Source organism: Lampris incognitus, chromosome 15 (genome assembly GCF_029633865.1).
Source record: "Lampris incognitus isolate fLamInc1 chromosome 15, fLamInc1.hap2, whole genome shotgun sequence".
Lineage (NCBI taxonomy): Eukaryota > Metazoa > Chordata > Actinopteri > Lampriformes > Lampridae > Lampris > Lampris incognitus.
The window spans coordinates 44,227,166-44,251,172 of record NC_079225.1 but is presented as its reverse complement, the minus strand read 5'-3'; the positions used below and the strand labels follow the sequence as shown (position 1 = coordinate 44,251,172).

Genomic DNA, 24,007 nt, shown 5'->3' with positions numbered 1-24,007 from the left:
TAGTACACACACACACCCATCCACACAAATCATACTCCAAACAACACCCACTACCAGGTCAGGGTCGGCTGGGCAGGAGGGGTGTGAGTGGTTCGGGTCTGATGAGCCTGGATGACTTATACCCCCATCTCGCCATTTTAACCCGACACGAGTGCACATTTAGCACGGGGACTACAAGGATGGGTGGGACGTGGGCCGGTTGACATGGGTGGGCGGTTGATTGCTCTGTACTCGCTCGCTACTGGGTGGTATCCTGCCTTCTGTGGACCAGCAGGGCCGTAGTGAGCACTGGCAGGTACTTTCTGGGGCCCCTGGGTGGCGGCTCGTTGTCACAGGTGTGGACCGCAGAGCACGGGCGGCTTTTGGACTCGAGTGGCTTTTCATTTACCGGTTTATACAGACATGTTGTGTGTTCATGTTTCAGATACTGTAACGCGATACTTTACAGCATCTGAAACATGTCAGTCCTACGTTAAATTGCTTCAGAATTGAACCCCTGTTTGCTGTGTGTTGCAGGTATGCCCTCCACTTCCTGGTTCAGAGTGGCCTCACCTACGGCATCATGATCCTGACAGGTGTGGAGCACATGCACAGGTAAACATGCACAGGTACCCGCTTTCCTCAGGATGTTAGGTGGGACTCTCCCAAGTGATTGATCGCTGTTTGATTCAGATAACAGCCAGCGTTACTTTTCCTTTGTTGCTGTGGTGATGCTTGCTTGGTCCTTGCAGGTAAATTCGTTGCCCAGTGTGATGATGGATGATGTAGTTTTGAAGACCAGACATAAATGTAGTTCACCTCTGGCTCGTCTGGTTAAGTCTCTGTTGGGCTTTCATTAAACAACTGACACAAGGTTTAGGTAATATATGTTAGAAGATAACATTAGATGGCATTAACACTCATTTGTCACAGTTTGTTAGCAACTTCCTGTTCTATATGATATTCTATACAATATTCAATATGATATTCTATATGATGTTCTATACAATATTCTATATGATATGCGCTGATGTTCTATACAATAGTATATATGATTTTCTCTACGATATTCTATACAATGTGTTATATGATATTCTATACAATATTCTATATATTCTATATGCTATTCTATACGATATATTCTCTGATATTCTGTACGATATTATATATGACATTCTATACAATATTATATATGATATGCTATTTGCTATTCGATACGATATGCTCACTGATATTCTGTACAATATTCTATATGATATTCTATGCAATATTATATCTGATATTCTATATGATATTCTATATAATATGCTATATGATATTCTATACAATATTCTATATGATATGATATATGATATTCGATACGATATGCTCACTGATATTCTGTACAATATTCTATATGATATTCTATACAATATTATATCTGATATTCTGTACGATATTCTATATAATGTGCTATATGATATTCTATACAATATTCTATATGATATGCTGTATGATATTCTATACAATATTCTATATGATATTCTATATGATATGCTATATGATATTCGATACGATATGCTCACTGATATTCTGTACGATATTCTATCTGATATTCTATATGATATTCTATGTAATATTCCATATAATATTCTAGATGATGTGATGAGTCAGAAATTAGAAAGTGAAGGTTTTCAGTTGGAACAGTATCTCATCAGCTTCTTTAGATTAATATTTAATGAGACACCAGTTCATGTTCCAGAGAGAGAAGACCGAGCCAACCTGCGGCTGTAAAATACTGTTTTACTTCTGGTGAGGTAGGACTCGCGCTCACCTGCTGCCGCCGCCCCCCCTTTACAGGGGGGTCAGGGGTCAAAGGTCAGCTAAAGAACCGCATCCCTGGAGCTGGTTGGGATTCAGTGTCCTCTCAAAGATGCAAAGACAGGATGAACACTGAATGAAGACCAATAAAATGACTGTTTAATGTTTCCATCAGAGTACAACAGACAGAAATAAAGACACAGATAGACACTGATAGATAAAGAGACAGACGCCAACAGGCAGACAGACGTCTAAAGAGAGAGACAGAAACACTGACAACCACATCCATAGACACACAGACAGACGGACACAAAGAAACCAGCAGACAGATCAAGGGACAAGACAGGTGACAGGTGAGACAGGTGACAGACAGGTGACGGGACTGTTACAGTCCACCTTCACTATGTTTTGATTCCAAGATTTTTTTTGGTTTTTTTTTTTTTTGGCATTTTTTTACCTTTACTAGACAAGCAGACAGGGGATTGGAGAGAGAGAGAATTAAAAAAAATTTTTTTTTTAAACAACTCCTTATTTTACATAAAACAAAACTTCAACAATGACATATCCATTTCACAATAGCAACACAAGTAACTCCTCCACTTTAAAACATCCAAAGAGGTCTTTTTTAGACAGAGGGACCAAGAGACAGAGACAGCCGGATGTGAGTATGTGTCCTGGTCACAGCACTAGCGCCTCCTCTGGTCGGTCGGGGCGCCTGTTCAGGGTGTAGGGGGAACTGGGGGGGGAATAGCGTGATCCTCCTACGTGCTACGTCCCCCTGGTGAAACTCCTCACTGCCAGGTGAAAAGAAGCGGCAGGTGACTCCACATGTATGGGAGGAGACGTGGTAGTCTGCAGCCCTCCCTGGATCGGCAGAGGGGGTGGAGCAGAGACCGGGACGGCTCCGAACAGTGGGTTAACTGCCTAAGTGCAGTTGGGGAGAAAAGGGGGGGGGGGGGACAAAACCAAAAAAACCAACTCATTAGCTCTGTTTCAGTAGTCCATCAGGGAGGTCAGAGGTCACCGCTCTGGGCTGTGCATCTCTAATTTAAATGCACTCGTTAAGACCAGAGGAGATTGAGTTTACTTAGTACTTAGTACTTCCCCTCTCCTGCAGAACGTAGCAGATATATCACCGCCGGCCTTCACGCCCGCACGGCTCTCCGGTCTGTCTTTATCTGAGAGAGCTGGTCTTCAGACAGCTCACACACAACACCACGCTTCTTGTAGTCTGTGGAGCAAGGCATTAAGACCGGCACGGCGGGCACCTCTGTTCCCTGTGTCCGTCGGCGGGTCCCATCTGCCTGATCTGATGATGTGGGTTGTCTCTCCCCAGATACTGTCTGGTGGTGGCTTTGGGCTACCTGAGTCTGTGTCAGATCACGCGTGTCTACGTGTTCGACTACGGCATGTACTCGGCTGACTTCACAGGGTGAGAGCCTCTGTCCAGTATGTGTCATGTACTCACCGTGTATGTGTAGTAATATACACAGTATACTGTCTATATGTAGTAATCTATACATAGTCATATGTATAGTACACTATCTGTACGTAGTAATATTCATACTGTAGTGTCTATATGTAGTAATATGTATTACTGTCTATATGTAGTAATATCTATTACTGTCTTCATGTAATAATATGTATAGTGTACTGTCTATATGTAGTAATATGTACAGTGTACTGTCTATGTAGTAAGATGTATTACTGTCTATACTGTAGAAATATGTATAGTATACTGTCTATATGTTGTAATATGTATGGTATACTGTCTATGTGTAGTAATATGTATTACTGTCTATATGTAGTAATATGTATTACTGTGTACATGTAGTAATATGTACAGTGTATTGTGTATATGTAGTAATATGTACTGCTGTCTATATGTAGTAATGTGTAGTGTGTGTATGTAGTAATACCTCTATGTAGTAATTACTGACTGAGTCTCTCTTCCAGACCCATGATGGTGATCACACAGAAAATTACCAGTCTGGCATTTGAAATCCATGATGGTGAGTTTATTCACGTGAGGAGAAAAACAGATTTGTTACACGAGGAAACACTAACCTCTATTCTTGGAAAAAAGCTGACTGAAGTTGTTTGTAAAATTTCATGTAATAAAGATTAGTCATGTGATATAGATTAGTCATGTGATATAGATTAGTCATGTGATATAGATTAGTCGTGATATAGATTAGTTGTGATATAGATTAGTCGTGATTTAGATTAGTTGTGATATAGATTAGTTGTGATATACATATATTAGTCAGTATATCGTAACAAAATGTCTATTTTCTTCCCAACACCTCATCAGCAAACGTTCTTTACAAGTGATTAAAATCACAAAATTGCTAAAATGAGCTAGCCATTTTCACTCAGTTATCATCTCATGAGGCGGATCATTAGATTGAGAAATCAATCAATTAAGGAGTGGTCTTTTAAAATGGCTTCATTTGCATAATGGTTTTCCACATTGCTGAAGGTTTCATGTCTCTGTCAGTGTGTCTCCCACACACTAATGGACAGCACAAAGTCATGTCAGCCCATCCCATTTGATACTAATATCTCCAGAACAATTTTGGGGACCCCTTTTGTAAACCTTGGGACCCCACTTTGGACCTCGAACCAGGTGTTGGCAGGCGGTTTATAAGGCTGTGGGTCTGCTCCCTGTTGCTGCTCAACCACCAGCTTTACAACCAGCCAGCTAACAGTGGGTCAACATTATAATAACTGGGGCTACCAGGTAGCATGGTGGTCTATTCCGTTGCCTACCAACATGAGGATCGCCGGTTCGAATCCCCGTGTTACCTCCGGCTTGATCGGGCGTCCCTACAGACAAAATTGGCCGTGTCTGCAGGTGGGAAGCCAGATGTGGGTATGTGTCCTGGTCGCTGCACTAGCACCTCCTCTGGTCGGCCGGGGTGCCTGTTCAGAGGGGACGGGGAACTGGGGAGAATAGCGTGATCCTCCCACATGCTACATCCCCCTGGTGAAACTCCTCACTGTCAGGTGAAAAGAAGCGGCTGGTGACTCCACATGTATGGGAGGAGACATGTGGTAGTCTGCAGCCCTCCCCAGATCGGCAGAGGGGGTGGAGCAGAGACCGGGACGGCTCGGAAGAGTGGGGTAATTGGCTGGATACAATAGGGAAGAAGGGGAGGGGGGGGGGGACAGACAAACTTGACTTAACTTAACCAGGCGATCCTGCTTCATACCAGTCCCCGTGTCTGTCTGTGTCCCTGACAGGAATGGCGCGGAAAGAGGAGCATCTGACCCCCGGACAGAAGATGTTGGCTATAAGGTTTGTTTGTAACACGGAACAGCGACAGGTTCTGACAGACGGCCTGTGTCACTCTGTCCTTCGTCCACATGAGGACGTGTGTGTGTGTGTGTGTGTGTCTGTGTGTTACAGGAGGATGCCCAGCCTCCTGGAATACTTCAGCTACAACTGTAACTTCATGGGCATCCTGGCTGGCCCCACCTGCTCATACAACGACTACATCGCCTTCATCGAGGGCAGGCCCTGTCGCCATAGAGACCTGGAGACCAATCAGAAAGCCAATGGGAAGGCCAAACAGAGCGAGCCCTCGCCAAATGTAAGTCCCCCTTCGTGCACGTGCCACAAGTGTCTCAGCCAAACGGAAACCCTGTGAACTGGATCGCCGCAGTTCTGTGTTAGGACGGTCACGACGTTTAGCTTCAGTGTTGTTGTTTTTTTTTTGTCTTTATTCTTGTTTTTTTCATTCTTATGCTCTCGAATGCCACCCCCCCCCTTTTTTCTCCCCAATTTTATCCAGCTAATTACCCCACTCTTCCGAGCCGTCCCGGTCTCTGCTCCACCCCCCTCTGCCGATCCGGGGAGGGCTGCAGACTACCACATGCCTCCTCCCATACATGTGGAGTCACCAGCCGCCTCTTTTCACCTGACAGTGAGGAGTTTCACCAGGGGGACGTAGAGCGTGGGAGGATCACGCTATTCCCCCCAGCTCCCCCTCCCCTCGAACAGGCACCCCGACCGACCAGAGGAGGCGCTAAGTGCAGTGACCAGGACACATACCCACATCCGGCTTCCCACCTGCAGACACGGCCAATTGTGTCTGTAGGGTCGCCCGACCAAACCGGAGGTAACACGGGGATTCGAACCGGCGATCCCCGTGTTGGTAGGCAACGGAATAGACCGCTACGCTACCCGGACGATGATATCGATATTTATTACAATACACCATGTTTTATAATCCAACTGAGCTTCATCACATTGAAGTGTTTGGTTATGTAAAGTACAGTATCAATCGTCTTGGTGTGAAGACCACATCAAATATATTCAAATATTATTTTCAAATAGTATTGCCTCAAATAGTTCACGCCTCATTTTGTGAGAAATTTTAGCAAACAGATTCTCGTTATCATTAACTCAGACATCATTCATCACAATATGATGTCTGAATGTCCTCCCCATACAATACCAGTTAAAGACTCTCAGTGATGGTATTGAGTTATGGCCCGGTCCTATAGAATTATTCATTTATAAACTGTTACACCTGATGCTCCTCTTGAGGTTAAAGAACTATAAGAGTTTTCAGAGAAGATTCATGAAAACAGTTCGCCTTCTCTCTCGCTCTCTCTCTCTCTCTCTCTCTCTCTCTCTCTCTCTCTCTCTCTCTCTCTCTCTCTCTCTCTCTCTCTCTCTCCATCCAGACGGCCGTGGTTCGTAAACTGGCCACCTGCCTCTTTTCGCTCATGGTCTTCCTGTCTGTCTGCAAAGTCTTCCCCGTGGAGCGCAACATCGACGACGACTTCATTGCCAACACGCCGTTTTACTCTCAAGCGGTCTACCTGTACCTGTCCATGCTGACCACCAGACCCAAATACTACTTCGTCTGGACACTGGGTGGGTGTCTGTCCTCTCCCTCCCTCTCTCTTAAATTTTGACTGACCGAAGCCAACGACCAGATTCACATGTTTCGGTCTTTGGTTTGGGGTTGTTATGCCACTGTATTGTTTATAAGGGTGGGATACCTGCAGTCAGTTGATTCCTGCAGTCAGTTGATTCCTGCAGTCAGGTGATTCCTGCAGCCAGGTGAGACTCACTTAGATGATGATGAAACATTTCTGTCCATAAACGTTGTGTCCAGATGAACTGATTCAACCTTCTTTGATTTTATGACCTGGGTTATTGAGCATGCATCAAGACACTAGTAAAGTGGTCTACTACCACAAGTATATATTCATAACCACCTTGGCTCGGCTCTCGGTGTAAAAAGCCCACCGAGACTAGTTCAAAAGGAGCGCTAGATGTCAGTTTGCCCATTGGAGCCCACTGCTCGACACTGGGTCGCTTCTGCTTGATGCAACTGCACTTCCTGTTGACATACTCCTCAACTTCCTTTTGGATAAATGCCCAATAAAACCTCTCCCGTACCAGGTGTAGGACCTTGTCAACACCCACATGCCCCATGTCATTGGGCAGGGGTTTTAATACCCCCTCTTTGAATGTTTCTGAGAGTACCAACTGCCTTCTGTCACCAACCTGCCGGTACAGGAGTCCCTTATCGAACCGGAGTTTTTTTCACTTATGCAGTAAGCCGATGCACACAGGGTCCTTCAGAGATTTGTGCCGTGCTGCACAAATCTCTTCCCTCTTCAAGGGGATCGCCTTTGACATGTAGGTCAGGTGAATCGGCCGTACTAAATTGTTGCTTAGGTGTGTGTGTGTGTTTGTCGGCCCTGTGATGGCCTGGTGGTCTGTCCAGGGTGTCTCCCCGCCTGCCGCCCAATGACTGCTGGGATAGGCTCCAGCATCCCTGCAACCCTGAGGGCAGGATAAGCGGTTTGGATAGTGGATGGATGGATGGATGGACAACTACAATGTGATTCACCACAGAACAGGAAGTGAAAACAAAATGAAAATAAAAGCAAAGCATCATGGGTAAAAGTATTGCGGGCTATGTACAATAGCAGAGCCTGCATAGTGTGTTACAAAGTCCTCCATGTCTCCAGTCACGCACGAAAAGAAATGCTGATCCCTCATAACACCCCGCATAGAAAGGGCATGTTTACCCTGGGGAGGGCACCAAAGGTCAAAGTTGATCTGATGTGAACCAAAACCTCCAAACTGCTGTGGAGAGTCTACACCAGTTAGGCCTGAGGGCGACCTTCTAACTGCCGCCACGCTGTGCTGTGTTGTTTCTACTATGACCAGCGGATGCCATAAACAACGCTGCAGGCTTCGGCTTCAACGGATACGACAGTGACGGCGCCCCCCGGTGGGACCTCATCTCCAACCTGCGGATCCTGAATATAGAGGTAAGAGCCAGGGGGTCTGCACCTTGTAGCAGAAGGTGGAAGATTTGTTTTCGTCTTTCTTAGAAAAAAGACCAGTAAGGGAAAGTTTAATATGAAAAGTTCTTGTTGATGTTAATTATTTTTGGTTCAATTAATTTTTAACTTGTGGGTCTGAATTTCAATGCAAATGTAACGATCACGGATGACTAGACTTGCTAGCCCTTGGCTAACGGGTCGGACCCTTTAGTCGACTGGTTAGCGCAGTCGCCCGCGGTGCAGGAGGCCTGGGTTCGTGTCCTGGCTGCGGCGGTCCCCGGCTGCCCGCCGAATTCGCTACATTGGTGATTGGTGTCAGAAGCAATATGTTAACCGCTCGACTAAAGGGTCCGACCCGTTAGCCAAGGTCTAACGAGTCTAGTCATCCGTGATCGTTACACTACCCCCGCCCTTCGGGAGGCGTGTCCCCGCGCTTCAGCACATCAACTCCCTCATGCCTCTGGGCGCACGCACTTCCGATAGCCTCACGGTCTCACCGTCCCACTTCTGTAGCGAATTTCAGTGGGCAGCCGAGAACCGCCACAGCCGGGATGCGAACGCGGGTCTCCCGCACCACGTGCAACTGTGCTAACTAGTCGACTAAAGGGTCTGACCCATTAGCCAAGGGCTAGCGAGTGTAGTCATCCGTGATCGTTACACACAACAGTCAGGATGCCATGATACTGTGCTGTGGTAGTGCTATTTATCAGAGAAGGTGTCTTGGGTGCGTTGGTATAAAAAATGAACTAAAGAGGTCGGCATAGAGTACTGGTGGAATTCTAGGACTGAAACGTTTCCCTCTTTTTATATTCACTTTTTATTTCGTTTTTCTTTTTTTTGTGCACGTGAGCACTGTTTGTTCGCACTGATGTCTTAATGAAAGACAATAACTTCCTGCATGGACCTCAGCACGTGGACTGTTTTTATCAGGGATGTCGGTGTGTGGGTATCTCTACTGCTGACCTCTTTGAATTTCAATGCTCACCTTTTTCCCCCTGAAGTAATCCACAGAACCGTAATCTGAAATAGACGTTTGACTTACTGAACAGTGCAACTATAAAACAAGTGTTCAGCAATAACTAGAAAAAAGTTCAAGTTTTAAGTTTCAGTTTGTTGTCATATGCATATAAAAAGTACCATGTACCTTCAAATGCAATGAAATGCATGTGCCCTGGCTCTCTCGGCCCTTAAAACTATATGTGAGGAAGTAATAACAAGCATAGTCTCTGTTGTTTCTTCTTGAGGGACCAGGGGAGGGAGTCTGAGATCTGAATGCTTAAAAACCCAAAGTCCTTCACAATTTCAACGGGGACATTGTTGATGTAAACTGGTGTCTGAACCTGTCTGTGAATGTTCTCATTCATCCAGGCCATGGTTCTCCAAAGGAATTGAATCAAGTGCAACTGGACTTGGTATATATCCGTGAAGACGTTTCGCCTCTCATCCAAGAGGCTTCCTCAGTTCATGCCTTTCTGACTAGACCAAGCTAGTCTGACTGGCTGGTGATGAAACTAAACATCGGAACACAAAAGAGCCACGTATATCGATACCTCTGATAACGACGGGCGTTGCTAAACATTGGAACAAAGAGCCATGGACATCAATAGCTCTGATAACGACTCCAAAGAGGATAAATATCTGAGTCTCATCACCAGCCAGTCAGACTAGCTTGGTCTAGTCAGAAAAGCACGAACTGAGGAAGCCTCTTGGATGAGAGGCGAAACGTCTTCACGGATATATACCAAGTCCAGTTGCACTCTATTGGTGTCGGAACCGTTTTGGATTTCCTAAAATCAACAATTATCTCCTTTGTTTTCCTCAGCATTTAGGGAGAGGTTGTTATCTTGACACCAGAGGGACTTCTTCATTGTTGTCATTTATCAGTCCAGTTATTGTGGTGTCATCTGTGAATGTCATGATGTTTGGCGACACTGTCACGTGTCTGTAGAGTAAGGGACTAATGCTGTGCTCCTCTATGGAGAACTATGTTAGATGAGTAGCTGGTACCTGCTCTCACTGTCTGAGGTCTGCCTGTCAGAAAGTCATTTGACCACCAGATGGAATTACAAAGACCAAGGTCCCTAAGCTTTAACACCACTTCAGGTGGTATGATGGTATTACATGCAGAGCTGTAGTCAATAAACAACATTCTGACAGAGGTGCTTTTCCTTCACGGTGTTTTAACACGGTATGCAGAGACAATGACAGAATGGCAGAAGAGAGGTGAAGAAGAGTGTGCAGGCAGGGTGGAGTGGGTGGAGAAGAGTGTCAGGAGTGATTTGTGACAGAAGGGTACAAGCAAGAGTTAAAGGGAAGGTTTACAAGATGGTTGTGAGACCAGCTATGTTGTATGGTTTGGAGACAGTGGTACTGATGAAAAGACAGGAGGTGGAGCTGGAGGTGGTGGAGATGAAGATGATAAGATTTTCATTGGGAGTGATGAAGAAGGACAGGATTAGGAATGAGTATATTAGAGGGACAGCTCAGGTTGGACAGTTTGGAGACGAAGCAAGAGAGACAAGATTGAGATGGTTTGGACATGAGTGGAGGAGAGATGCTGGGTATACTGGGAGAAGGATGCTGAATATGGAGCTGCCAGGGAAGAGGAGAAGAGGAAGGCCAAAGAGGAGGTTTATGGATGTGGTGAGGGAGGACATGCAGGTGGCTGGTGTGACAGAAGAAGATGCAGAGGACAGGAAGAGATGGAAACAGATGAGCCGCTGTGGCGCCCCCTAACGGGAGCAGCCTAAAGTAGTAGTAGTAGTAGTAGTAGTAGTAGATGCAGATGCAATGACACAGATCTATTTAACCATTAAGCGAACTGTAGCAGATTAAGGTTGGCAGGAATGTTAAGATTTATGTATGGCTTAACTAGTTTTTCCAAGCATTTCATTATTACTGAGGTGAAAGCAACAGGTCTGTAGTCATTAAGACAGGATACAGGTGATTTTTGGGTACAGGCACAATAAGGGTTTTCTTAAAGCATCTAGGAACCTCACAGTGGTAAGGACAGATTAAACATGTCAGTAAAAACATTTGACAACTGAAGAGAGCAAAACATTGTTTAAATGTGCTATGATTCCTGTGTTAGTCATATTACAGTATTGGTAATGTTATTGATCAGATGTTGATCAGGTCTTAACTCTCCTGGGGGTCGAGATCCTCCTCCGGGGTCTGAGCTTTGGCACTGGTCCAGCATCGGCCTCGCAGCCCAGCAGTCATTGCCCTGCCGCCCAATGACTACTGGGATGGGCTCCAGCATCCCCGCGACCCTGAGAGCAGGATAAGCGGTTTGGATAATGGATGGTTGATCAGGTCTAAGGACTGCAGTTACACTCCTGTAGAAGGTAGCATCTGAGAATGGGTGTGGTTAACGGGGGCGTGGTCAATGGGGTATGGTTAATGGGGTGTGGTTAATGGTGGTGTGGTTAACAGGGATGTGGTTAGTGGGGGTGTGGTTAATGGGGGCGTAGTTAATGGGAGTGTGGTTAACGGGGTGTGATTGGTGGGGGTGTGGTTAATGAGGGTGTGGTTAACAGGGATGCGGTTAACGGGGGTGTGGTTAGTTGGAGTGTGGTTAATGGGGGTGTGGTCAGCGAGGGTGTGGTTAACTGAGCTATCCTGTTGCTTCTCTCTTGGTTTTATTTCAGCTTGCCACCAGTTTCAAAGTATTCCTGGACAACTGGAACATTCAAACAGCACACTGGCTTAAGAGGTGAGAAGAGCTTGGCCCTCACTGCTTCTTGTGTTCATGTAAAACCAGTTTGAAGTCCGGGGAGACGAAACACCGCAGACTATGAACAGGGAGGGGCAGACAGATGGCTGGACAGTGCTTTTTTTTAAAAGTCTAGCAGTGGATAGGTTTGGTCTTCTCCACCATTAGCAGTTTAAACAGCGGTTTCAAATACTTCTGGAGGTCATTCCAAACACAATGTGAAACATTACAGTTAGGTCCGGAAATATTTGGACAGTGATACACTTTTCATAATTTTGGCCCTGTACACTACCACAATGGATTTGAAATGAAATAATCGAGATGCAATTGAAGTGCAGACTTTCTGCTTTATTTACATCAAAATTGGAGGGTTTGTGAAGTGCAACAATTTTCATACATAGTCCCCTCATTTCAAGGGACCTAAAGTAATTGGACAGTTGACTCAAAAGCTGTTTCATGAGCAGGTGTGGGCTCTTCCCTCGTTATTTCATCATCAATTAAGCAGGTAAAAGGTCTGGAGTTGATTTCAGGTGTGGCATTTTCATTTGGAAGCTGTTGCCGCGAATCCACAACATGCGGTCAAAGGAGCTCTCAGTGCAAGTGAAAGAGGCCATCCTTAGGCTGCGAGAAAAGAAAAACTCCATCAGAGAGATAGCAGAAACATTAGGAGTGGCCAAATCAACAGTTTGGTACATTCTGAGAAAAAAAGGAACGCACTGGTGAGCTCAGCAACACAAAAAGGCCCGGACATCCATAGACAACAACAGCGGTTGATGATCGCAGGATCCTTTTCATGGTAAAGAAAAACCCCTTCACAACTTCTAGTGAAGTGAAGAAGACTCTCCAGGACGTAGGCGTATCATTATCCAAGTCTACCATGAAGAGAAGACTTCACGAGAGCAACAAACCATTCATAAGCCTCAAGAATAGAAAGGTCAGATTAGAGTTTGCCAAAACACATCTAAAAAAGCCAGCCCAGTTCTGGAACAGCATTCTTTGGACAGATGAAACTAAGATCAACCTGTCCCAGAATGATGGGAAGAGAAAAGTATGGAGAAGGCTTGGAACGGCTCATGATCCGAAGCACACCACATGATCTATAAAACATGGTGGAGGCGGTGTGATGGCATGGGCCTGCCTAGCTTCCAATGGCACTGGGTCACTAGTGTTTATTGATGATGTGACAGAAGACGGAAGCAGCCGCATGACTTCTGAAGTCTGTAGGAACATTCTGTCTGCTCACATTCAGTCAAATTCAGCAAAGTTGATTGGACGGCGCTTCACAGTACAGATAGACAATGACCCAAAACATACTGCGAAAGCAACCCAGGAGTTTTTCAAGGCAAAGAAGTGGAATATTCTACAGTGGCCGAGTCAATCGCGTGATCTCAATCCGACCGAGCATGCGTTCCACTTGCTGAAGACAAAAGTTAAAGCAGAAAGACCTGCAAACAAACAACAACTGAAGACAGCTGCAGTCAAGGCCTGGCAAAGCATCACAAAGGAGGAAACCCAGCGTTTGGGGATGTCCATGGGTTCCAGACTTCAGGAAGTCATCGCCTGCAAAGGATTCTCAACAAAGTATTGGGAATGAACATTTTATTTATGATTATATTCATTTGTCCACTTACTTTAGGTCCCTTGAAACGAGGGGACTATGTATGAAAATTGTTGCAATTCCTAAACCCTCCCTCCAATTTTGATGTGAATACCCTCAAATTAAAGCTGAAAGTCTGCACTTCAATTGCATCTCGGTTATTTCATTTCAAATCCATTGTGGTAGCGTACAGGGCCAAAATTATGAGAATTGTGTCACTGTCCAAATCTTTCCAGATCTAACCGTATGCATTTTATTTCATTTGATGTTGATCATATTTACCTCAAATATCAAATATTAGTCTTACAGCTTGAGGAGCCTGAGACAGTGTTATGGATCATAAGGCAACAACAAAAGCTGTCAGGGTGAAGGGTTCTCTTCCCAATGGAGCTCAGTTTGTGGAGCATGCAGCCATACCAAGAACCTACAGAACATACCAAGAACATGCAGAACATACCAAGAACCCACAGAACATACCAAGAACCTACAGAACATATCAAGAATATACAGAACATACAAAGAACACACAGAACATACCAAGAACCTACGGAACATACAGAACATACAAAGAACACACAGAACATATCAAGAACATACAGGACATACCAAGAACATACATAAAATACCAAGAACCCGTAGAACATACCAAGAACCTACAGAACATATCAAGAACATACAGGACATACAAAGAACCCACAGAACATACCAAGAACCTAATGAACATACAGAACATACAAAGAACCCACAGAACATACAAAGAACCCACAGAACATACTAAAATCATACAGGACATACCAAGAACCTACAGAACATACCAAGAACATACATAAAATACCAAGAACCCGCAGAACATACCAATAACCTACAGAACATATCAAGAACATACAGAACATAACACGAACATACAGAACATACTAAAATCATACAGTACATGACAAGAACATACAGAACATACTAAAATCATACAGTACATGACAAGAACATACAGAACATACTAAAATCAACCTGGGCATACCAAGAACATACAGAACATACCAAGAACATACAGAACATATCAAAATCATACAGGACATACCAAGAACCTACAGAACATACAAGAACCTACAGAGCATACCAAGAACCTACATAACATACCAAGAACACATAGAACATACCAATATCATACAAAACATACCAGGATCATACAGAACATACCAAGAACATACAGGACATACCAAAATCATACATGACATACCAAAATCATACAATACATACCAAGATCATACGATCATACGAACATACCAAGAACATAGAGACCAGTGACCCTTTATCCAGGGCTCATCCCCTGTTAAACAGAGTGACACAGTAAACTGACCCTGTGTAGGACTGACACCCCTGCTCTCTGTGCTCTTCAGGTTAATGGCGCTGTGATATTTCATGATCACGAAACGTTGGTACATATGATAAATCTGTTATCCACGTTTGGGTTCTCTTTCCATAGTAGAGCCCAGCACACCGGGAGCACACCAGACATCCTGTGTTAGCTAACCCCCCCCTTCGTCGGCGTGCCGTTATTCCAGTGATAGACTCGTAGGAGTGTGTCGGTTCCCTGCGTCACAGTGAGGAAGAGTTCGTGTAAAACTGAATATGGAAAGTACTGATGGTTCCAGAGTGTAGACTTGTGACGTTATACTTTGTGTTAACAGGGTTTGTTATGAACGCTGCCCGTACAAGCCGACGGCCGCCACCTTCATCTTGTCTGCCATGTGGCACGGAGCGTACCCCGGATACTACTTCACCTTCCTCACCGGCATCGTCATCACACTGGCTGCACGAGCGGTGAGCGCTGCCACACATCCATCTGCCTCCGACCTCTTTCTCTTTCAGGATCTCCACAAGGTGGCAGCCTGGAGGGGATTACGTGTTTGGTTGTGTGTGTGTGTGTGTGTGTGTGTGTGTGGCTCTTGTGGTTGCGGTGATTCAAAACCTTCGAAAAACCTTTGTTCTCACTGTCGCCACTCCCTCTCTTCATTCACTCTCTAGCTCGCTCGACCAAAGCTGCTCGCTGTCGCTGCACGCCCTGAGTCAACCATTGGCATTGGGCGACTCTCATCTACGCTGACCCTGCGCCCACACCCGCAGCGACTTTGTAGCTGTACGTTGCTAAGTCGCTGTGTCGCTGTCGCCTAGCTTGTGGGCGTTGCTAACGTAGTTTTGAGGAAGTGGGATACAAATGTATTGACAAGAGATGCATCAATTTACTAAAAAATATATATACTACTACTACTACTACTACTTTCGGCTGCTCCCATTAGGGGTCGCCACAGCGGATCATCCATTTCCATCTCTTCTTGTCCTCTGTATCTTCCTCTGTCACACCAGCCACCTGCATGTCCTCCCTCACCGCATCCATAAACCTCCTCTTTGGCCTTCCTCTTCTCCTCTTCCCTGGCAGCTCCATATTCAGCATCCTTCTCCCAATATACCCAGCATCTCTCCTCCACACATGTCCAAACCATCTCAATCTTGCCTCTCTTGCTTTGTCTCCAAACTGTCCAACCTGAGCTGTCCCTCTAATATACTCGTTCCTCATCCTGTCCTTCTTCATCACTCCCAATGAAAATCTTATCATCTTCAACTCTGCCACCTCCACCTCCACCTCCAGCTCCACCTCCTGTCTTTTCATCAGTGCCACTATCTCCAAACCATATAACATAGCTGGTCTCACAACCATCTTGTAAACCTTCCCTTTAACTCTTGCTGGTACCCTTCTGTCGCAAATCACTCCTGACACTCTCCTCCACCCACTCCACCCTGCCTGCACTCTCCTCTTCACCTCTCTTCTGCACTCCCCGTTACTTTGGACAGTTGACCCCAAGTATTTAAATTCATACACCTTCTTCACCTCTACTCCTTGCATCCTCACCATTCCACTTCCTCCCTCTCATTCAGCATAGGTATTCCATCTTGCTCCTACTGACTTTCACTCCTCTTCTCTCCAGTGCATACCTCCACCTCTCCAGGCTCTCCTCCACCTGCTCCCTACTCTCGCTACAGATCACAATGTCATCCACAAACATCATAGTCCACAGAGTCTCCTTCCTGATCTCGTCTGTCAACCTGTCCATCACCATTGCAAACAAGAAAGGGCTCAGAGCTGACCCTTGATGTAATCCCACCTCCACCTTGAACCCATCTGTCATTCCTACCACACACCTCACCACTGTCACACCTCCCTCATACATATCCTGCACCACTCCTACATACTTCTCTGCAACTCCCGACTTCCTCATACAATACCACACCTCCTCTCTCGGCACCCTGTCATAAGCTTTCTCTAAATCCACAAAGACACAATGTAACTCCTTCTGGCCTTCTCTATACTTCTCCATCAACATTCTCAAAGCAAACATCACATCTGTGGTGCTCTTTCATGGCATGAACCCATACTGCTGCTCGCTGATCATCACCTCTCCTCTTAACCTAGCTTCTATTACTCTTTCCCAAATCTTCATGCTGTGGCTGATCAACTTTATACCTCTGTAGTTGCTACAGTTCTGCACATCACCCTTATTATTATTATTATTATTTTTTCTCCCCAACTGTATCCAGCCAATTACCCCACTCTTCCAAGCCATCCCAGTTTCTGCTCCACCCCCTCTGCCGATCCGGGGAGGACTGCAGACTACCACATGTCTCCTCCAATACATGTGGAGACACCAGCCGCTTCTTTTCACCTGACAGTGAGGAGTTTCACCAGGGGACGTAGCTTATGGGAGGATCACGCTATTCCCCCCAGTTCCCCCTCCCCGAGCAGACGCCCCAACCGACCACAGGGGCGCTAATGCAGCGACCAGGACACATACCCACATCCGGCTTCCCAACGGGAGACACGGCCAGTTGTGTCTGTAAGGACGCCCAACCAAGCCGGAGGTAACACAGGGATTTGAACCGGCGATCCCTGTGTTGGTAGGCAACAGAATTGAACGCCACGCCACCCGGACGCCCAAGAGCTATGTTGTCTTACTGTTGTTTTATGAAGGAAAGTCAGTCGGCAGAGCAGCCATTCGCCTTCATTCAACTTATATCACGAAAACCACGACGGTTAAACACATGTGAAGTCTTTTAATAAGGGCTTTGAAAAGATGACAGCCTGGTCTCTGTCATTTCATGTCAGACTTGGTCACATCTGTGCGAGGGTCCACCTAGAAGGCTGCACATCCACAGACTGACAGGCAGAACATTTTACCAGCTAGATTTTCTAGCTTGAGCGCTGCATAGCAACAACTTATTTTACCCATATTTCTCATTCAGTCATTTTGGATGCTGTGCAAAAGTCCTGTAATGGCTGGAAAACACTGGTTTTACTGTCCGTGTGTGTGTGTGTGTGTGTGTGTGTGTGTGTATTTCCCTTCTCCCGGTAGGCAAAAAAAGGGTTTGTCACCAAGTTGGAACACCGGAGAAGGGAGATACATAGACCTGGAGGAGATCTGCTCTCTACTGAGTGCACTCCTCTAGTTCTAGTTCTAGTTCTCTCTAGTTCTCTCTAGTTCTCTCTAGTTCTCTCTCTCTCTCTCTCTCTCTCTCTCTCTCTCTCTCTCTCTCTCTCTCTCTCTCTCTCTCTCTCTCTCTCTCTCTCTCTCTCTCTGTATGTCTTCCTCTCTGACTCTGTCATTCTCTCTCCGTATCTCTATTTCTCTGAGTCTCTTTCTCTCTCCGTATGTCTCTTTCATCCCGTCTGTCTTCCTGACTTGTTTACTCGCTTGCTGTCTGTCTCAGCAGCACAGAGAATTATCATCACCATCAGTATTTCTCCTCCTCTGTAAAGAAAGTGCTTTGCTGAAAACTGTCAGCAAAGCTTAACGATGGACTGTAGTTAAAAACCAAGTAGGGGGCGTCCGGGTAGCGTGGCGGTTTATTCCGTTGGCTACAAACACGGGGATCGCCGGACACAATTGGCCGTGTCCGCGGGTGGGAAACCGGATGTGGGCACGTGTCCTGGCCGCTGCACTAGCGCCTCCTCTGGTTGGTCGGGGCATCTCTTCGGGGGGTAGGGGGAACTGGGGTGAATAGCGTGATCCTCCCACGCGCTACATCCCCCTGGTGAAACTCCTCACTGTCAGGTGAAAAGAAGCGGCTGGGGACTCCACATGTATGGGAGGAGGCATGTGGTAGTCTGTAGCCCTCCCCGGATCGGCAGAGAAGGTGGAGCAGCGACTGGGACGGCTCAGAAGAGTGGGGTAATTGGACGGGTACAATTGGGGAGGGGAATCCACAAAAAAACAAACAAAAAACAAGTTGGGAAATTGAGAGACAGCACCAATGGAAGACACATCAAATAAAAAACTCATACAACTGTGTTTTGTGGCGGGATTTAAACGGTGGTTGTGGTGGAGCCAGCCTGGGCCTGTCACATTTGACCTGTTGGTTCACAGAAAGTCGTGGATGGGATGTTTAATCCTGTAACTGTATTTTCATCCTGTCAGGTGAGACACAACGTGCGGCCATACTTCCTGGGCTCGCCCGCCCTCAAACTGGTCTATGACGTCATCACGTGGGCGTCGACGCAGATTGCCATCTGCTACACAGTGGTGCCTTTTGTTCTGCTGTCGGTTGGTCCATCCCTCAAGTTCTACAGGTCAGTACTTGGCTCAGCTACACAGACAACTGGGTAAAACTGGTCTGTGTGTGGAAAACCGGTGTCTTCCAGTTGGGCCTCATTGTTCGCTGAACCGGTTCTCCAGATGTGTCTTGTTTTCTGATTCTTCATCTTCAGAAGCATCATTTGATTGGTTATACCTGTTTTAGCGCCCCCTATCTGAGCAGTTCTCAGCAGGTTGACTTCACGAGACTCTTTGGGCACATCTCAAGTCTTTTAATTGCATCCACCTGTCCCTCACTTGCATGTAAGTGCCTGCCACCCGGGATGCGTGGAGAGACATGAAACCGTGCGAGCAGAGGAGAAACGAGGAAATATGTCTGTAGAGAAGTGAGACGTCCCTTCTTCTGAAGCTTCTTGTGATGCGATGACTGTTTCTGATGACGGCGGCACAGCTGGATCTGCTGCACAAAGCGGCCAGCGTGTCCTTTAAACATTACTCTGGAAAAGCAGTTCATGAGAAGAGACCTTTCATTCATTCATCATCAGCCGCTTCTCCGGGGTCGGGTCGCGGTGGCAGCAAGCTAAGTAGGGCACTCCAGACGTCCCTCTCCCCAGCAACGTCCTCCAGCTCCTCCTGGGGATCCCAAGGCATTCCTAGGCCAGATTGGACATGTAGTCCCTCCAGCGAGTTCTGGGTCTACCCCGGGGTCTTCTCCCAGTTGGACGTGCCCGGAAAACCTCCAAAGGAAGGCACCCAGGAGGCATCCTAATCAGCTGGCTGAACCACCTCAACTGGCTCCTTTCGAGGTGAAGGAGCAGCGGCTCTACTCCGTGCTCCTCATCCTATCTCTAAGGCTGAGCCCAGACACCCTTCGGAGGAAACTCATTTCAGCCACTTGTATCCGCGGTCTCACCCTTTCGGTCACTACCCAAAGCTCATGACCATAGGTGAGGGTTGGAACAAAGACTGAGTGGTAAATTGAGAGCTTTGCCTTCCGGCTCAGCTCCCTCTTCACCACATGTGACTAAAATCATTATTAGACCCAGGATGTCAAGTACACAGATTCAAGACCGTTTTCCACAAATGAAAAACTTGTTTTACTGTTAGACTTATGACTATAACAAAATAAACAAATACAAATGATAAACTTATTGTTTTCTAGCCAGTTCTTCAAACAAATCCAAAACTCCTTTAGTGTTGGCTTTTCCAGTCTGAAAACATTGTTCCTCCTTTTCTGCCTCCTCCTTTAAAAAATCCATTAAAGCCCCCCTGGAGGCACATTGTCTCTTAGTGGGTGGGGGACAGACAGAGGTGGAGGGCTCATCATCCGCCTGTGTGGTGGTGCCGCTAATTGTGCTAGGCAGTGCAGAAACCTCTTCCTCCTCACATGCCTGGCCACAAGGAGATGATGAGCCACTACTGCCACTGGAGACCACATCAGCCAGAGGCCCGTGGTTTCCCCCTATACGTTAGTCCATCAGGACTGAGGGCGCCATACAGAGCCGCCCCCGGATGACCTCACGCATCAGGGAAAACCACGGCTAAGTGGCTGTCATGACCCCCGCCTGTCCCCGTCGTTGGATTTTTGAGCTTCTGGAAGACATCAAACAATGGGTGTATCAGTGAGCTGTAGACACAGTGAACCCACCAGAATCTGATGCATTATGTAAAATAACAACAGTCTCAAATGCTTTATATGGAACTGAACTGAGCTCATAATAAATAGAAAATCTCATCTTATATTTCCTCTTTAAATTGTCCCATTTTTGGACACTTGAGTGGAGGTCAGTTTTCCCTCCATGCCCGTCATCCTTATGATTTCCCTGTGGAGTAAAGAACTTGTCAACTTATTGTATCCCTGGTATGATGCCAGACACAAGATAGTTATGTGGTGCAGTGGTTAATGCTGTCGCCTCACAGCAAGGAGGTCGTGGGTTCGAACCATGGAGTTGTCCAACCTTGGGGGTCATCCGAGGTCGTCCTCCGTGTGGAATTTGCGTGTTCTCCCCGTGTCTGCGGTGGGTTTTCTCCGGGTGCTCCGGTTTCCCCCACCATCAAAAAGACATGCATGTTAGGGTTAGTACTCCTGTCTGTGCCCCTGACCGAGGCATGGCGAGACCAACTGGAGTTGGTCCCCGGGCGCTGCATGGCAGCTGCCCACTGCTCCTAGCTACACAGCTGGGATGGGTTAAACGCAGAGGAAGAATTTCCCCACGGGGATCAATAAAGTAGTAAAAAGTAAATATTAGTTAAAGGGTATCGCTCGTTATTACAGTAATATGACAGCAGCAGAACATATTCAACCGTGGAACTTTATTATTCAGAGTCAGTCTATGTTATTAGCAGGGTTTATTCTCACATATGACATTTGACCCATGAGCGGCTCATATGCAAAGTGAGGGGAAGAGCCTAAGATTGCTTACAATCCGCCAGCGAACTACATAGTAGTTGGAGCAAACACGATATTGTAACGTGACGTTGGTCCTTGACTAACGGGTCGGACCCTTTAATCGACTGGTTAACGTTGTCGCTTGCGGAGTGGGAGACACGGGTTCGCGTCCCGGCTGTGGCGACGGTCTCCCGGACTGCCTCCCGAATTCGCTACAATATTTAGGAGGTACCTGGACAGTGGTTATAGTGGGACGTTGCTTTGATAGTCACGCGGTGCAGGTGCTGGTGAGCAAAATAGCACTGAGAAAACAGACGTAGAACAGTGAGCTCACTTCTTCTTGGCTCTTCCCATGAAGAGGTGGTCATTTTCCAACCTGTACTGAATGAGCTATACCGCGTCCCATATTTTACACCTGTCAGTTAAGGGCAACCTATAAGCCATAGCTAACTGCTAGCCCATGCAGGCCGGCGGTTCCGATAACACCGAGGGCGGTCTGGCGGCAGCCTCGCCTGGCGTTGACTGTGTTTTAGTGTTGTCGTGTGGAGTGCAGGGAGGTGTTTAGAAGGTGGCTGGCTGGGAGAGCTGGCGTTGGATCGGCTGAGGGAGCCTGGTCTGCTGTGTCCGGTGGGACCATGGCCCTGCCTGGCGCTACACCCAAGGAGGAAACACAGAGGGCGGTCTGACAGGAGGTGGAAGCAGGGCAGGCTAAGCTAACAGCTAGCCCATGCAGACCGGTGGTTCCGACAGTCATCCTGGCTGGCGTTGGTTCTCCTGGGCAGTGGACTTTTTGGACTGTGTTGCACTGAGTGGACTGTGTTGTTAACTATTTGTGTGTGTGTGTGTGTGTGTGTGTGTGTGTGTGTGTGTGTGTTTTCTCTTTGTTCTCTCTGTTTTTGTATGTTTATAGTGGTGTCGTTTTTGGGAAATTTGGGATGTGTGTTTTTGTCTTCTGTGTCACACTGCTGTGGGCTGGAGGAAACGGAGTTTCGTTTCTTTCGTGTACAATAAATTGTTCCTGATAGGTAAAATATGTATGGCTTCTCAATGGCCAGCTTGGTTCTTGAAATGAGCATCTAGACATGTGGCAGCCACGTGAATGCTTGTAATTTTGTTCCTGTCCTAACGTAACAGCTTCTCACACACGAGGTCCGATAATGATGGGATTCTGTACATCACAACGGAGGTGTCACACACGTTATGGGGGTGCTGGTAGTGGCATTTATGACATAACAAAATGGGTTGTGGATGAAATAAACGTAATGACACATGTTTAGGTTCCCCATCTTCTTGTATTACATATCAAAGCAGGAAATAACAAGCACTTAACACTTGCGCTGTTTCTCCGCCATCTCGTTCAAATTCGCCGGATGTGTGGGGCGGAGTAATTATACGTCATTGTATTCAGCTGCAAGTCTTCTGGGGAGGCTGTTCTCGTGGATCCTAGCTCACGGCTCCTCAGAGATCTTCCTCGACCCTTAAGCCTCAGAGCAGAAAGAAGGGATTTGGGACGGCCTTCAAACGGTGGACGAAAACTACTTCCGCTTCAATCAAGGAGCGAGGAAATATCAAATAAAAGACTTGAGATCTACCTTGAATTGATAGCTAGCTAGCTTGTGTGGGAGAATTTTATTCTCGACACACGGTTTTTCAAAGTCAATCAATCAAGGTCCAATAGTCAATCAAGGTCCAATAGTCAGTCAAGGTCCAATACTTACAAGTCTGATATGAAGAGGTTTATTGTTAGTGTCACAAAAATAGGAACAACAATACACCGAGTTGGTCCATGGAGCAACTGCAGCAACCTGTCCAAAGCACTTTCTTTTATACCGTAGCTTGATGCAGCCTACTGTGGAGCTTAAGCTGAGACCACGCCTCTGACTCCAGATCACGGCCCACTGTACACCATTATTTTCTCATTAAGACATTGTGTTGGGTTTCCAGAATCTAATGGTGTTTTGATTATCTATAATAGTTACCATTATAATCCAGCATTTGATTCTTGGTTAATAAAAAAAAAATCATACATTGTTCTAAAAATAAACCGCTTGATTGTTGATGCTTCAACAAATTATTTCCCACGCTTGCTAACTAGCATGATATTGCTAGGAGGCTATTCAAAAACAGACCAGCGGACGCCAATGATAACAATTTGTTGACTGCCCAATCAAATCAGAGTATTAGCGGAGGTCATTTATTACCAGAAGCTGATTGGGTTTCTGAAATGGAGTTTCTCAGGGGGTTTTGGTCATATTTTCAGTACAACATCCGTTCTGATATTCAAATTAACTTTGCGTTAACAAACTTTATGTGATTGGAAAACATGAGTTTCATTGGACTGGAAATAAAGTGAGATGCACTTGTCTCCTTGTTGGTCTATTTCTCCTGCACAGCTCCGCCTTGCAATGTGTGGCCAGGTGCCTAACCCTCTCTGTGCCCTCCACCCCCTCTTCTTTAGGTCATGGTGTTTCAGCCTCCATATTGGCTGCGTTTTGCTGGCTGTGGCCCTGCCCGTCAAACCCAGACACCTTCGCCAGAAGAGTCCTGCCCTGGCGCCGGCACACCGTCATGCGGGGGCCACAGACGGCAAGTACAACCAGAAATCCAAGACCACATGAGCCAGTGTT

At 46.3% G+C, this 24,007-nt stretch overlaps 1 protein-coding gene across 1 annotated transcript in view; it reads left to right on the top strand.

Moving 5' to 3' along the window:
- mboat2b (membrane bound O-acyltransferase domain containing 2b) overlaps window positions 1-24,007 on the top strand; it is a 58,563-nt gene extending 34,556 nt beyond the window's left edge. Inside the window, exons 3-13 of the mRNA XM_056294948.1 lie at window positions 517-594; window positions 3,116-3,211; window positions 3,736-3,791; window positions 5,026-5,080; window positions 5,192-5,375; window positions 6,475-6,667; window positions 7,979-8,082; window positions 11,748-11,812; window positions 15,095-15,227; window positions 18,875-19,026; window positions 23,839-24,007. Of these exons, the coding sequence (XP_056150923.1) occupies window positions 517-594; window positions 3,116-3,211; window positions 3,736-3,791; window positions 5,026-5,080; window positions 5,192-5,375; window positions 6,475-6,667; window positions 7,979-8,082; window positions 11,748-11,812; window positions 15,095-15,227; window positions 18,875-19,026; window positions 23,839-23,998 (1,276 nt within the window). The 3' untranslated portion in view covers window positions 23,999-24,007. The remainder of the gene's footprint in view (window positions 1-516; window positions 595-3,115; window positions 3,212-3,735; window positions 3,792-5,025; window positions 5,081-5,191; window positions 5,376-6,474; window positions 6,668-7,978; window positions 8,083-11,747; window positions 11,813-15,094; window positions 15,228-18,874; window positions 19,027-23,838) is intronic.